This window comes from Mirounga leonina, unplaced genomic scaffold (genome assembly GCF_011800145.1).
Source record: "Mirounga leonina isolate KUSES-001 unplaced genomic scaffold, KU_Mleo_1.0 Mir_93, whole genome shotgun sequence".
NCBI lineage: Eukaryota > Metazoa > Chordata > Mammalia > Carnivora > Phocidae > Mirounga > Mirounga leonina.
In genome coordinates, this window is record NW_023270854.1 from 23,730,353 (window position 1) to 23,745,279 (window position 14,927).

The window sequence follows — 14,927 nt, forward strand, 5'->3', positions numbered from 1 at the left end:
TTTCTGAGGCAGGATTCTATGCCTTCTAGTCAGTATTAGACAATCAGAAATCCTCCTAAACCCCTGGCTGGACACAGGACCAAATTAGGATCCAGGCTTGGGGACCCACCGTAATGATGCAGGTTGCCGAGCACTCAGGATTCTTGTTGTGGCTTATTTCAGCAAGGGTGAGGAGTGTCTCTGGCCACTCCCCAAATTTTGAGGACCTTTAATTTCACCAAAGAGAGCCTCCTCCTAACATCCATCTTGCTATTTAAGAAGTCACCAGTTTCACCAATAAAAACTCATTAGGACTTCCATTATGCTAACTAGCCAAGACTTGGTTATTGATTGAGCTGTGAATAGTGGAAAGACTTGTGGCTCTGTATGGAATGTGGCCTTTTCTGATATGCCAGCTGGCCCCTCTGCAATGTAAATAGCAGGTTACCTGGCTACCCCCAGAATTAAAGTTCAAACTAACCGCGTATACTGAAGTATTCCAAAGTATATTATAGATATCATCAATTTCTGGTACCCAATGGAATAGAAACACATCCATGTAGTGCCAGAAGGCTTCCTGGAGGAGGTGTAGGGTAGTTCTAATTCAGAGGTTCTTGATCTTGGCTCCACTCTAGAATTACCTGGGAAGTGTTTAAAGACCATGCCCCAGAACAGGTAAATTGGAGCTTCTGAGAGGAGATACGGGGATCAGCCCTTGTGAAGCAATTCCCAGGTCACGTGGATGTGTCACCAAGATGGAGAATCACGGCCTTAAAGGATGGGTAGGATTTGGAAACAGACAGCATTTTCTAGGCAGGTTGTATTAATTGACTAGACTGGGTAATTAACAGAAGCCCCAAGATCCATCCTCAGACAGCCTCCGGCTCTGATTCCCCCTTACTTCATCTTAGGATGTGAGAAAAGTCTCATCTGGAATCAGGTAGAAGCTTGGGCCCCACAGCAAGATGTCCGTTTGATGGTTCAGGTTTGATTTATTGATGGGTGATATGGACTGAACAGTATGCTTTCTGAGCCAGGCACGTGGAGAGAGACTGTAAGTGAAATTCTCTGTCCCTCAGGCAGGGCTTGTGAGCCTCCACTTCTTAGTTCTTCTCAGAAATGTCCGGGCCGGGAGCTGCTGGGCGGCCAACAAGCTCTGTGGCTTTGGGCAGCTCCCACCTCCTCTCTGAGGGTCAGTTTTCCCACTTGTCACATGAGGAGGTTGGCCACTGATCTCCTTGAGGCCCTTCCAGTTATGACTTTCAAAGATCAGGGAATTATGGAATACAGAAAATGAGAGAAAAAGCAAAATTAAACTGGCTGTTGGGAAAAATGTCCAGAAGAGGGCGCAAGACACTGGGGCTAGAACTTAACTGTGGCCCTGGCCATTCTCTGCAGAGCGATCCTGCCTCTGGTTTCCTGAGAGCAGGCCAGGGTGAGGGGCAGTGATCAGAGGACCAGGGGCTCAGGGTCACTTTAGCAGGATATGTAGACTGTGGCATGCAGGCTCTTTGCATTTTCTTTGGTCCACACCACCTCATTTTTCTTCTCCCTTCTCTCTGTTCAAGCTCCAGTAGATATGCCATTCCATTCTGGGGGTCATTACAGTCATTTATATAACAGCTCTTGGTCCTGTGAACAGCTTCCATGAGCAGAGATTTTGGGGGTTCTGGGAGAGTGTAAATTCCACCTTTTTCTCTCCCTCTTCCCCCAAGAAAAGAACCTCTTTTGCAGCAGTCAGGGTGCCTCGTAGGAAGCAAAACCCTTGTTCCATTTGGGATTAAAGCCAAGCTTTAAATGAAACCCCCACTGAAGAGAACAAAGGATTTACAGTCTTACTGATTGCAAAGGACTGATATCAAGCCTTCCAAAGGAGCAAGCTTTGAGATGGGGCTTTTCTTCCCTTGAGGTTCTCAATACAGCATTTGTGACAACAGATCTAGACTCTCTGATGTCAGGAGCGAAGTGGATAGAGGGCAGCTAACAGAGCCCACGCCCGGGGGCGGGGGGGTGGTACAGCCCAGCCTCCCTCCCCATGGCAGAATCTATAGCGACCTTGACAGTGATCCGGCCTCTGCTTGAATTACTCCCGGAATAGCACACTCACTTCCTCACGAGAGGCCAGTTTCTCTCTTAAGCAGTTTTCCTGATTAGAATGTTGTACTTGATCTTTGTGGCTGTCCTCTATCTAACTTCCTCCCTGCGGTCGAGTGTGGCCTCCAAGAGGCAGGACCAGCCTAATCTCTCTTTCGCATGACAGATGTTCAAGTATTTGAAAACAGTTATGACGTCCCCATCTCTCTGGTTGGGGTACCCAGCCCTCTGCATTCCTCAGGGCCCCGAGTCCTTTCTCTCCTCCCCCTCCCCCTGCCACGTCTTCAACCATCCCCACGTGGTAGGGCTCCCCCACTCCTCACCGCTCACCTCCGCCCCCTCCCCCCCCGGGGGCGCAGGAATCCAGGTTGTGTTCGGTGTCAGGGTCTCCCTATATGGAGGGTAACAGAAGTCACTGTTGAAGACCTCATGGGCTGAGTGCAAACTTAGAACAGGGGAAAAATAAATCTGCCCTGCCCTCAGAAGAACTCAGAGATGACCCTAAAGAAACCGCAAAGCTGAAAGCGTTCCACAGCACCAAGGCTGTTAATGCCATTTTATTTTATTATTATTTTTTTTCTTTGAGAGAGAGAGAGAGAGAGCAAGAACATGAGCAGGGGGGACGGGGGCAGAGGGAGAGGGAGAAGCAGGCTTCCCGTTAAGCAGGGAGCCCGATGCGATGATGCAGGGCTCGATCCCCGGACCCTGGGGTCATGACCTGAGCTGAAGGCAGATGCCCAACTGACTGAGCCACCCAGGTGTCCCTATTATTATTATTATTATTATTATTTTAAGTAAGCTCTAAGCCCAATGTGGGGCTTGAACTCACCACCTCAAAAGCAAGAGTCGCATGCTCTACCGACTGAGCCAGCCAGGTGCCCCAGTTAATGCCATTTTAAATCCTAAATTCCTAATAAAGACTTAATTTGGTAGTTTGGGCAAGAGGCTGCCCTTTGCTCAAAGGGCTTTGGACTTTCTTGCTTTTTAGGCTCTCCAGAGGGATTTTGAAAAACCATGTTATGTCTCCACACAATTTTAGTTTAATAACTAAAATTTTAACAAGTTTAGATAGTTGCAACAGATGCCATTTTTGGCATATTGTACATATTGTCAGCTTAAAATAAAACACAAACTCCTTTAAATGGATTCAGTTGTCACTACCACAGCAATTTGATACCCTCTGTTGCTCATTAAAGAGAACACACAAATTCTTTAAACATTCATTTTTTCTTGAGCTTGAAATTCCATTCCACTTGCTTTACAGAATTTTAGCCCACATGTTTATGCTAGAAACTCTTTTAACAAACACCCTATCATACTTACCTATAACAAATATATGTATATAAACTAATATATTTTAAACCATTTCTAGTGGTCTAGTATTAACATTATCCTGAACTGAATTAACACAACTTCAAAAATTTTATACAACTTCAAAAATCTATTCTGATTTTCATTATAGACATAGGTACTATATATTTGTTTACATACATTAGATGGGAAAGGAAATTCTACTAGAACACCATCCCTCAATTCTTTGAATTCCTTTAGAGTTGCCAAAAAATCACATAGTGATTCATCAGAAGATTATTTTTAATAATCTGTTGGCTGACAGGGGTGCCTGGGTGGCTTAGTTGGTTAAACGTATGACTCTTGATTTTGGCTCAAGTCATGATCTCGGGGTCCTGGGATCAAGCCCCCTTGGGTTAGCACTGAGCAGAGAGTCTGCTTCTCTCTCTCCCTCTCCTCGCCCCCCCCAGGTCAAATCTTTTATTTATTTATTTTTAAAGATTTTAGTCATTTATTTGAGAGAAACAGCATGAGTGAGAGATCAGCAGAAGGAGAGGGAGAAGCAGACTCCCCAGTAAGTACGGAGCCCGATATGGGGCTTGATCCCAGGACCCTGAGATCATGACCTGAGCTAAAGGCAACCGTTTAACCAACTGAGCCACCCAGGCGCCCCATCAAATAAATAAATCTTTATTTATTTATTTTTAAAAGATTTTATTTATTTATTTGACAGAGAGAGACATAGTGAGAGCAGGAACAAGCAGGGGGAGTGGGAGAGGGAGAAGCAGGCTTCCCGCGGAGCAGGGAGCCCGATGTGGGGACTCGATCCCAGGACCGTGGGGACTCGATCCCAGGACCCTGGGATCATGACCTGAGCCGAAGGCAGACGCCCAATGACTGAGCCACCCAGGCGCCCAATAAATAAATCTTTTAAAGAAGACAATCTGCTGGCTGACAACGGGTTTGGGTCCTCCTTCAATTTTGTTGATAACAGAATTGGAATCCACCTGCCCTGCACAGGATACATGGCTCCTTCAGGAAGGTCACTCATGTTATCAGCACCAAAGTTTCTAACTGTCCTTTTATTTGGTGTCCTGGACGCTCTTGCTCCCCAAGAAAAGCACCATCCTACTCCTCAGGAGGACTGAGAAATGCACCTTTCTTTTGAGAAGTGAGGAGGGAGATCTGATAATGAGCCCCCCTCACTGCAGGCCTGTTTGTTGGCAAATCAGTGTTCTGCTTTGCCAGTGCATATGGAGATTTAGGATCTGGACACCGACTTCCTTAAAACAGATTATGGAATAGAACTCCTTGAAATGTCTTGGCATACACCAGGGGACTACCCACCCCAGTAAGGAGATGGCTGCCTTGCAGGTAGGAGCATTTGGGAAAGCAACCTGCCATGAAGGGGATGAGAGAAAATTGCTGGGAAGAAGTTCTTACCAGTAAGCCAGTCATCACACAACACTTTTTGTAGGTGATTTTATTAGTCATTTTTTGGTGCATCACAAAGCACCCCAAAGCTCAGTGGTTTCAAACAACACCCACTTATTATCCCACAGTTTCCGCAGGTCCCAGACTGTATTATGTTTCTTTAACAGCTTTTCTGAATCCTCTGCTTGAGGATGTTTCACATGGCTACAATCAAAGTGTCAGGTGGGGCTGTGGTCTTCAAGTCCTGTCTGGAGGCTCAACTAGCAAGGAATCCACTTCCACGCTCACTCACTCATTTACCTATTGGGAGGATTCAGTTTGAACTGCCCCTACACCAGCTGGGGTACTCATTAAACACGTAGACTCATGGACCACACGTGGACCAGCCAAATTAGCACCGCCTGGTACCTCATCATCCTGATACATATTAACAGTAAAGAACCACCGGTGTAAAAGCAAGTGCTTAGGCTCTAGAGTGAGACAGAGTGTAGTTGAGGGCCTGTTCTCTTGATCTAGAATGTTCCCCCCACTGGCCTCACCTTCCTCAGCTGTGAAATAGATTTATTATTCAAACCTCCTTTATAGGGTTGCTCTGAGGCTGAGACAAGATCACAGAAGGAAAGCAGTTGGCAAGTTTCCTGGCACAAAGTAAGTTTTAAAATGTCTTTATTATTATTCAAAGGAGGGAAAGACCATATCTGATTTTTGAGACTAGAAATTCACAAAGCCCTGGCCAAGAGTAGGATTCTCCTCAGGGAGGTGATTCAGTTCAGTCAGCATGAACTGAGATTTTAATCTGTGCCAGGTATGATGGAAGCAAGAAGGTTGGAGGCAGGTTGGGGGTGGGGAGGACGGATGGAAACAAATGAGTTTCAGGCTAATGCTAGGTCCTGGTGGGATTGCTACCGTTGTCTATGGGGCAGATGGAAAGGTGGGTCTACAGTAAGGTTAGAATTAGATTTGAGAGTTAACAATGCAGTGAGAGGCAAAATGGGGGGTGTGGATGCGAAGAAGAGATCTGGGAAATGGGCCAGTTTTATTGAAGAACCAGCAGACAGAAAGGACATCATGAAGGTATGGTTAGAGAGACTGGGAAAACAAGAGGAGAAAAATGAGAAGGCTAAGAAGGTGGTGGAACCTGAGTGGGGGGAGTCATTTACTACCCCATGCTTCAGAGGGAGAAGACAATTTCAATAGGATGGGGGGTGAGTGGAATCATTTAGGAAGGGACTAAAGCAGCAATTCTTAACCTTGGCTGTCATTAGAACGACGTGGGAGCTCTTAAAAATCCATTTATCCAGGCAGCACCCCAGACAAGTTAAATCAGAATTTCCTGGGATCTGGTAAAGCTCCCTAGGTGAGTCTCATTGAGGAGGCACAGGTGTGAAGGGCTGGGCAGGTGAATTAAATTGAGGCCCTGGATTCCACGTGGGAAGGTCTTAAATGGGGAGAGTTTAAGAAGCACCTTCCAGGGCCTGAGGCTCCAGAACCATTTCTGCGGTGGGGATGCACACATACTCCGGCCGAGAACTACCCTCGGAGGCTATCTTCAGATAAGTCAAGGTCCCTTTCTTCTACAGTAGCTGCTTTCCCTCCGCCAACTCCTACCAGCTACTTTCCTTTGGGCTGAGGTTTCCTTTTTTCTACTACAAGTAGAAGGGGGGTAGAAGCTGCTGCAGGCAGCCAAATGCTATTAGCGCGGGCAGGGGGCTGACGGGGGGACCAAAATGAGGTAGAAAGTGGTAGAGAGACGCAGAGTGCGCATGTAAGAGAAGAAAATGCAAGACTTTCCTGAAAAGCGAACAATCCTCGGTGGGGGCGGCTAGGAGCCTAGTTGGAAGCCGTGGGTGAAACAGGCAAAACAAGTAGTGAAGCTACAAGTCCCACTTCTCTAGTAAGGACTTTAGCCCAGGGAGCTCGGTTTGACGGAGACCATCGTTGGTATAGCCAAATCACCTTTTATGATCTGCCATGACAGAACTGAATTTTAGTAATGAGACTGTTGAACGCAGCCACGTAAAGTCCGGAGGCAAATGTATGGAAGCTTTCAGCCGTAGACGCTTATTCCTCTTTCCTCCCTCTGTCCTCCCCTCGCCCTCTGTTACTTCTCTTTCTTGTCTCCGCTCTCCCTGCGCAGCTTCTGCCGAGAGCAAGGGGAGCGAGGCGCGGCAGGTGCAGCAGCGGGCGCGCACCTGTGCGGGCGTGCGCTCGGCGGCCAGCAGGGGGCGCCCGGCGGCAGCTCCGCGCCCGGCCCCGCCCCCGGCCCCGTGGACCCCGCTGCGGCGGGGGCGCCGGAGGGCGCGTCCAGCCCGGCCCCCGGCAGGGCTCAAAGGCGGCGGCCGCAGCGTACCGGCCGCCCGCTCCGCGGCCCGCCCGCCCTCCCTGCCCTCGGCCCTGCCTCCCGGGCGCCCGCACCTCCTCCCATACCTGAGCGGGGAGCGGCGCCGCGCCGCCGCCTCCCCCGCCCGCAACTCCTGCCCGGCCGCAGCGGCGCCGCCACCGCGGGAGTAAAGGTCGCGCCGGCCGAGGGCGAGCGGGCCGCGGCGCCTCCAGGAAGCCGGCGGGGCAGGTCCGGGGGAAAGCGACGAGACCCCGGGAAACTCTCGGCCAGCCCGGGAAGATGGCGCCAGGCGGGCCGGCCGTGGACTGAGAGCCGGCGGGCGGCGAGGAGGCGGGACCGCCGCCCGGCGGGGCACGAGCGAGGGCCGCACGCCAGGCACGGTGCCCCGGCTCGGGCCGGCCCGCGGGGTCATGTCGGTCGGCGAGCTCTACAGCCAGGTGAGTGCGCGCCGGCGGCCCAGGTGAGGGCGAGGGCGGCGCGCTCCCGGCCGCCGCGGCCCTCGGGGGCGCCCTCCCTGCGGTCCCGGGAGCCGCCTGGCAGCCTCCCCGTCGCTTCCTCCCGGGCGCCCGGAACTTCGGGTGGTAGAGAAAGTTTGGCTGCTCCGGGAGAGTCCGGCTCTCGGCGGCCCCGCGGCGCCTGCTCCGCAGCGCTGTTCCCGGCCGGGGCTGGTCGCCCCCCCCCCGACGCCCCGCTGTCGCTTTCCTCGCCTGGCTGTGCGGAGTTTCCCGGCCCGTGGGGGAGGGGCGGCTGTCCCTGCCAGCGCGGAGCCCGGAGCGGGGGGACAGCCCCGCCGCCGCCCCCTCCCCTGCCCGTGGACCCCGCTCTGCAGCGGCAGCTCGCAAGGGCGTCCCTCTAAGGCTTCCTTTGCTCCGGCGCACCGGTGGGGGGAACCCCGCACGTAGGGGATGTCGGCCCACTTGGGGTGGAGAGGAGGGGACCCAACCTGCTGTGAGGGGCTTGATGGCTTGCGGAGGGGGAGTTAAGCAGCGGGTCAAGCGAGATGCTCGAAGGATCTGCGGAGACCCCAGGAAGGCGCGTTCTTAATTTGCCCGGGGTGGGCGGCTGAAGGCGGCTCCTCTGCGTGGGTACCAGGAGGGCTTCGGTTACGGATGGGAAGGGGGTCGGAGGAACGCGGACCTAGGGGTGGAGTGTGGATTACCCAGGATGCCCTCAAGGTCAGCAGGGATGTGCGGGGCTCGGCCCCCACGGTCGGGAACAGGTGGGGCTGGGGGGAGACGCCCCGCTTCCGCGGCAGTTTAAAGTTCGGGACCAGCCGCCGCCTCCCCGAGCGCCGGCGGCCGCTGCGCCGCCGCCGCCGGGGCCCCGCTCGGGGCCGGGGCTTTTAAGCACGTGCCCCCCCCCCCCCGAGTTTTAGAGGTTTGCACGCCCGGTCTTTTCCGGGGCTGTGACTCGTTTGACAGCGTCTTGGGCGTCCGTCTGCGTGCAGAGTGGGTTTGTCTGGGGCGGGGTGGGGGGAAGGGTGCGCGCGTGGGTGTGCGATTTGCAGGAGACCCGCCCGGGCCAACAGGTCTAGGCGGGGAGGAAGAGCCACTTCCGCATCCTCACCTGGTTCTTGCTCGCAGCTGCCCCGCGCGTGGGCGCGCTCTGCGGCTGGGTGGGCTGGCTGCGTCGTTGGACCAATTTTCTCATTTTTCCCGGGAAAAGTTAGAGCCGAGTGGGGAGGACCCTCCCGAGGTGGCTGCGGAGGCTGCAACCTGGCCGGGGGTGGGGTCGTGGCAGCCTCAGACACCTACTCCACCTCCGCTAGGGCTCCGGCCGGGCTTGCAGATGGGCGACAGCTGCTGGAAGGGGGGAGGAAGGCGGGTGAGGTGTGGGAAAGATGGCAGGGGGGAGTTTAGTGAAAATCTCTGGCGCTTCTGGCTTTGGAAAGCGCCCCACCCGCTTTACTCCTGTGCGTCTTGGGAGGAGTCCTCAAAGCTCCGGCTTTCCGTCTTCCCGCGAGGCGGGTCGTCAGGAACTTGGACTAGAGCTGGATCCCAGCGGGGAAGACCCCTGAACTAGAGTGAAACGCTGAAGCTTTAACACACAGAAGTGCACGGAGATACTGCTCGACTGCCAAATAAAACGAGTGCCTCAACAGCCCATACTTGCAATGTATTACCAAGTCCATCAGATAATTGCCGTTTTACGTGAAGCTGGTGGATAACTGAATAAATCTAGCTTTTGAAGCCCTTATCTTGAAAAACAAGATTCCATTGCTTTTAATGGATCACACTTTCAGGGGAGGACACTCGATTTTTCTTGTTAGAAACCAGTATATTTCCTGTTATAAGCGAGTGTATTGCATGTTAACTATTAGAAATGAACACTAGTGGAAGTCGGAGCCGAAGTTTGAGGGTAATTTTCTGGGCTTGTAAGGATAACACCTAAGGAAAACCTCTTGAGAAAACACACAAGTGCCTTAAATTGGCTTCATGGGTGTTGAGGGTTTGAGACAACTCAAAGTATTAGAATGCCTTTGTAGGGCTGGGCGGCTTTACTGGGCCATGTTAGGGGGTTTCTTAATCACTTTCAGGTAGATGAATCTGGAATGGAGACTTTCTGTGGCTCACCCAGTAGCTTCCAGATGGAAGTTTGAGCAGTTGTTCTTTGTCAGAGTTACTTAAGCTTTACTATGAGAAGCAGTTGCATTGTTTCCTCATCATTATCACCCTACTTGCTAGGCTGGGTTCTCAGTATGCATATGAATCACAAATTACACAGAGAAATCGTGCCTGCTACTCTGATTCATTTTCTTAGGGAGAGGATTCCATTTTAGTGTATTAAAACAGTCAATGTTCCCCCTTTTAACTTGCTAGGCTAGTCTAACGTGATGAATGCTGGATCCAGGCACGCACTGTAATAATGTATTATGCATTATGGAAATAACTATCCATTATGTCAACAGCATTTATAAGTGGGATAGAAATATTAAAGCCCTTTAGGACTATACCTGTTGCTTTAGTGACCTACTTGGAAGATCTTATTGGAAGCAGACCTTTTAAGTGCATAAATTAACCTGAAAGTACAGTTTCAGGTAAGAACTTAGTATGTTAGTCTATTATTCCAGAAAAGATGACCCCCCCCAAAGTTACTAATTTCTTGCTGTCTGCCTATCTGCACACTAACGGGAGGCGCTTATGCTATGTGAATTACTTTTTTTTTTTTTTTGGAGTTTTTAGTCCCTGACTATGGTTACTTCCTGTTAATAAAGGCATACCTGTTTTCGGAAGACCCATACGCCTCACCTTTGAGAAATTGTTCTCTCTAGTGGGACTTTTCTGGGTGGGAAAAGAAAATTAGAGTCCATGCCAGACCCTCTGAGGGTGAGGTCAAGGTGAGTCAGCCTCCTCTAATCTTCACAGAAAGCTGGAGCGGACGATGGGTGGTCCTGTCACAAATGGCATGTATGTGGCGAGTATTCATAATTTTTTTCCTGTGGGTTAGAAACATGGGCTAATTTGATTTGTACAGGTCCCAGGAAGACACCGGAGCATGTGCAAGCCTGGGAAGCACAGCTTGATTGTGATAATTGCAGAAAATAGTCTGACTTAGGTTTTCATCCAGAATAACCCCTCTATAAGTATTGCTCTTCCAGTTGAGTCTTTCAGTAGGCTGTCTTGATTTTAGCCAGAAGAGTGATGAGGAAATCGCCAGACTGAAAGAAGTACCATCAAACCATTTTGTTTGATTTTTAACTGACAAGTGAATGTTTGAGTGCTGCTAGTTTCCTGGTGGATCCACCCTGTGTATGTTAATGGGGGCTTTGTCTCTACTTTACCTATGCATCCAGTGTGCAGGTGTCTCCCAGATGTCCTTCTGGAAAACAGGAGTTGCTAGCCTCTGTACCCACCTGCCACCCTTGGAAGCACTAAGGAGTCAAACTCCTGTTGGCTCCCAAATGATATTTCAGAAAAGCCCTTGACTCTCCTGTACACTACCTGGTGCTTGTTCATTCCCAGGAGCACCTGTGTCTCTGTCCAAGGTTCCCGGAGCCTGAGCATGCACCCCGTGCCCCGGAACAGCCCTTTATTTTTATTTTTATGTCCCCATACATTAGTTTTTGATGTAGTGTTCCATGATTCATTACGTATAGCACCCAGTGCTCCATTTAGTACGTGCCCTCCTTAATACCCATCACCAGGCTAACCCATCCCCCCACCCCCTCCTCTCTAGAACCCTCTGAGTCCATGGTCTCTCATGGTTCTTCTCCCCCTCCGATTCCCCCCTTCATTTTTTCCTACTTTTTTTTAACATAATGTATTTGCTTCAGAGGTATAGGTGTGATTTATCAGTGTTCTACAATTCACAGCTCTCACCATAGCACATACCCTCCCCAATGTCCATCACATTGCCACCCTATCCCTCCCACCCCCCACCACTCCAGCAACCCTCAGTTTGTTTTCCTGAGATTAAGAACAGAACAGCCCTTTAACCAGTGGGAGTATAACAGCTGTAGCTTCCAACCACCCACCCCCCCAACCTTGGGAACAGGGCTGCCCTAAGGTGAGGCCCCTAATCTTTCCAGAGATGTGCAGGTTGAGCCAAAGTTCCTCTGCTTGGGTTTTGCTGAATGTCACACCCCTGCTTGCCTTCTTTCCCTTCCCTGTCCCACTTCCTCCCCACCCCCTCACCCCCATCCTGGGAGCACTGCTTAATGGATCGCTTGAACAGGGATCTTCATCTTAGCATCTGATTCTGGGAACCATGGTGGCTTGGCTGAGTGGATGTTGAGAAACTCAAGGGCTCTGGCTTCCTTATGGTCCTATGAAGCTAGGTAGCTGCACAGAAGCCATTAGCGTGCACCTGCCTTCCTCCTTGCCTTATTCTCTGCCTTGTGTCTTGCTGCCTTTCCTATCCCTGGTTCCCACTCCCTTTCCTGTCTGCTCCCGTTCCTCAGATGCACATGTAAAGCCAGTGGGCTCTTCGCTCTGCTGGTGAGCATCAGAATTCCAAAGTTTGCATGCAAATTGTCACCGGTTGCCCAGGCATATTCTCTGCCTATTACAGGTACGCACTGAGTGAGCTTGTCCTGCCCCAACCCCCTTGTCCCGGGTTCTTGTCCCGGGTTCTTGTCCCGGGTTCTTGTCCCGGGTTCTTGTCCCGGGTTCTTGTCCCGGGTTCTTGTCCCGTCCTTTTTTCCCCAAGTAGGTGGAGCACACCTAGAGAGCAGAGGACCTAACAAATGTTTTTTTGGAGCATCCAGTGTTTAGCACTGTGCCTTGTACTGAAGAGATAATTAAGAGCTTGTCCTTTCTTCCCACCCTCCCCCCGCCCCCCCCAATCCCCCTGCCCCAAGTCCTGCTGGAACTTCTTTGTAGCTCTTTGCTGACACCAAGTCTCCCCACTCGGGCCTCTTGGGAAAGCTTGCATTCTGGCTGCTAGTTTCTTCCAGTTTCCTTTTGGTTAATGTGCTCCTAATAGTTCACTTGATTAGCTGCAGGGTAGCCACCCACTAGAAGGCTTTTTGACAACTCCGGGTCTGGTCAGAGTCTCTCTGTATACCATTGTACTTATTTTGTTCATAGAGCTGGCATTCTGTTACTGGTTGGAGTGCCAAGGTAGGAGTAGAAAACACATTTTCTAAGGTCTGGCAAGGGTTTTTTGTTCTTAAATATTTTCTGTGGTAATGGTCAGCTATAAACTATACTGCTTAAAACCTATAAGTCTGAATACAGCCTTCCCTAAGTGATGGTGTATTTAACTCTACATAGTTTTCAAGGTAAAACTTATATAATGGGCCAACTATTTCAACTAATACATTTCAGTAGACTCCCAGAAACCACATTAAAAAGCAGCCCATTTGAGTGAAATGTCTGTTCTGATGGGCTTGTCTACACCTTTTGCATTGTTATTGGGCAATGAAACCTAAAGTGCACAAAGTTAGCAATACAGCATTACCCATGGATCACGGGAGGAGCGCAGATACTCCATTACAGATGTTTTGTGGAAGGAGCCAGGTGGGTGTGCTGCAGTGGGGTGGGGGGAGGACTCCCTTTAGCAGCAGTGGGTTGTGACTGGGCCTTGAGTGAATAGGATTTGAATAGGCATGGAGGGTGGAAGGAGGGCATTATCGGGAGGCAATGGAAGAATGGTAGGAAGCATGGGGGGAAGGGATAAGCAAGACCGATTTGGGGGTAGTAGCCGTAGTAATAGCTCTTGATCATGAAATAATTTTAGATTTCTGGAACAGTTGCAAAAATAGCATGGAGTTAGTGTGTTTTTCCAAATTCCCCCAATGTTAACACCTCATAAGCACAGCCCAGTTGTTGAAACTGGTCTATGAACTTTACTGGAAGTTCGCCAGTTTTTCCACTAACGACCTTTCTGTGGTCCAGGGTCCCTTCTAGGATTCCACATTGTTTAGCGTCTTAGTGCCCTTAATTTCCAATTAGGGACTGTCCCTCAGTTTCTTATCTTTTACAACATAGGCAATTTGAGTATTAATCTGTTACCTTGTAGAAAGGCCTTCAGTTTGAATAATCATGTATTCTGTTTACATGGAGTTTATGAATTTTTGCTAAGAAAACATCAGGAGTGATGGGTCTTAGTGCACCATTTCAAGAGATCTGTGCTATCAACGTGTCCCATTTCTGATGGTATCCCTTTGATCCTGTGGTTAAAGTGATGTCTATCAGTTTTCCTTTATTGAAGGGTATTTACATACTAAGATATGTGTGCTAAGTATGCTTATACGGTTTCTTATAGCCACTTAGGGATTATTGAGCCTAGAATTCAACAAATGTGTGATTATGTGGGCAAGGGCAGGAGGAGTCCAATATGACCTTGAAGTTTCCAGCTTGAGGGTGGACAGAAAAGTAGGGATGGGGCGAGGAATACTTGATTTTTTTTTAAACCTGTTCAGTTTGGGGTCATAAAAATACTTAGATGAACTTACGTTTGAGGATCTATGAGCTTAAAGGAGAAACGTTAGGATCTGGGGGTTCTTGCAAATAAAAAGGATGGGTGGGATTTTCTCTAAAGAAATGCAAATCTTACAACATGATTTTAATAAAGATCAGATCACGACCTTGGTGTGGGCAGTCCTGGCCTCTGGTCATGATCTTGGTACAGACTGTCCTGGTGTGTGGTTAAATGCTCAGCTCTGACACTTTGGAAGAGATGCATTCTGAGCCTTGATTTTTTTTTTTTTTAAACCTGAAACTGGGATGGTATCTGTGTCCTAAGAGTCCTGGACGATCACGTGCTCTAACATGTGAAGTGACCCTAGTGCAGTGTCTGGCTCCCTGCACAGGCTTAACTGTTGGTGAGCTTGTTTCTCCCTTGAGTCGTAGTGCTGGGTGCTGGCCTTCTCGCTGAAGGCTAAAAGGTTCCACTCTCCCACTGCCCCCTGGGGAATGAGCAAGAGCAGTTGGAACGAAGTTTTCCACTGAAGCTGTGCTTTCTGGTCGGTCTGTGGAGTTCTTAAGGGAAATTTGTTTTTTCTTAAAGATTTTATTTGACAGCGAGGGGGGCGGGGACACAAGGGGGGAGAGGGAGAAACAGGCTTCCTGCCGAGCAGGGAGCCTGATGTGGGGCTCCATCCCAGGACTCTGGCAGATGCTTAACGACTGAACCACCCTGGCGCCCCTTCTTAAGGGAAATTTAAAAATTTTTGACAATGCCTTTTTTATGTTAATACAAATGATTATTGGAATAATTCCTACAATGTAGGAAGGGCGAAGGCTCTGTTAATCTTGTTCCCAGAAACCACTACTGTTAATCACTTACAGGTGTAGTTTCCAGACCTGTTGTTCAACAGGGTGCTCCTGAGCACTTGAAATGAGGC

The 14,927-nt window shown here is 49.9% G+C and overlaps 1 protein-coding gene across 1 annotated transcript in view; it reads left to right on the top strand.

Moving 5' to 3' along the window:
* Positions 1-7,512: 7,512 nt before the first annotated feature.
* Positions 7,513-14,927, top strand: part of MYO5B (myosin VB) — a 334,133-nt gene continuing 326,718 nt past the window's right edge. Inside the window, exon 1 of the mRNA XM_034995772.1 lies at positions 7,513-7,575. Coding sequence (XP_034851663.1) covers positions 7,549-7,575 — 27 coding nt within the window. The 5' untranslated portion in view covers positions 7,513-7,548. The remainder of the gene's footprint in view (positions 7,576-14,927) is intronic.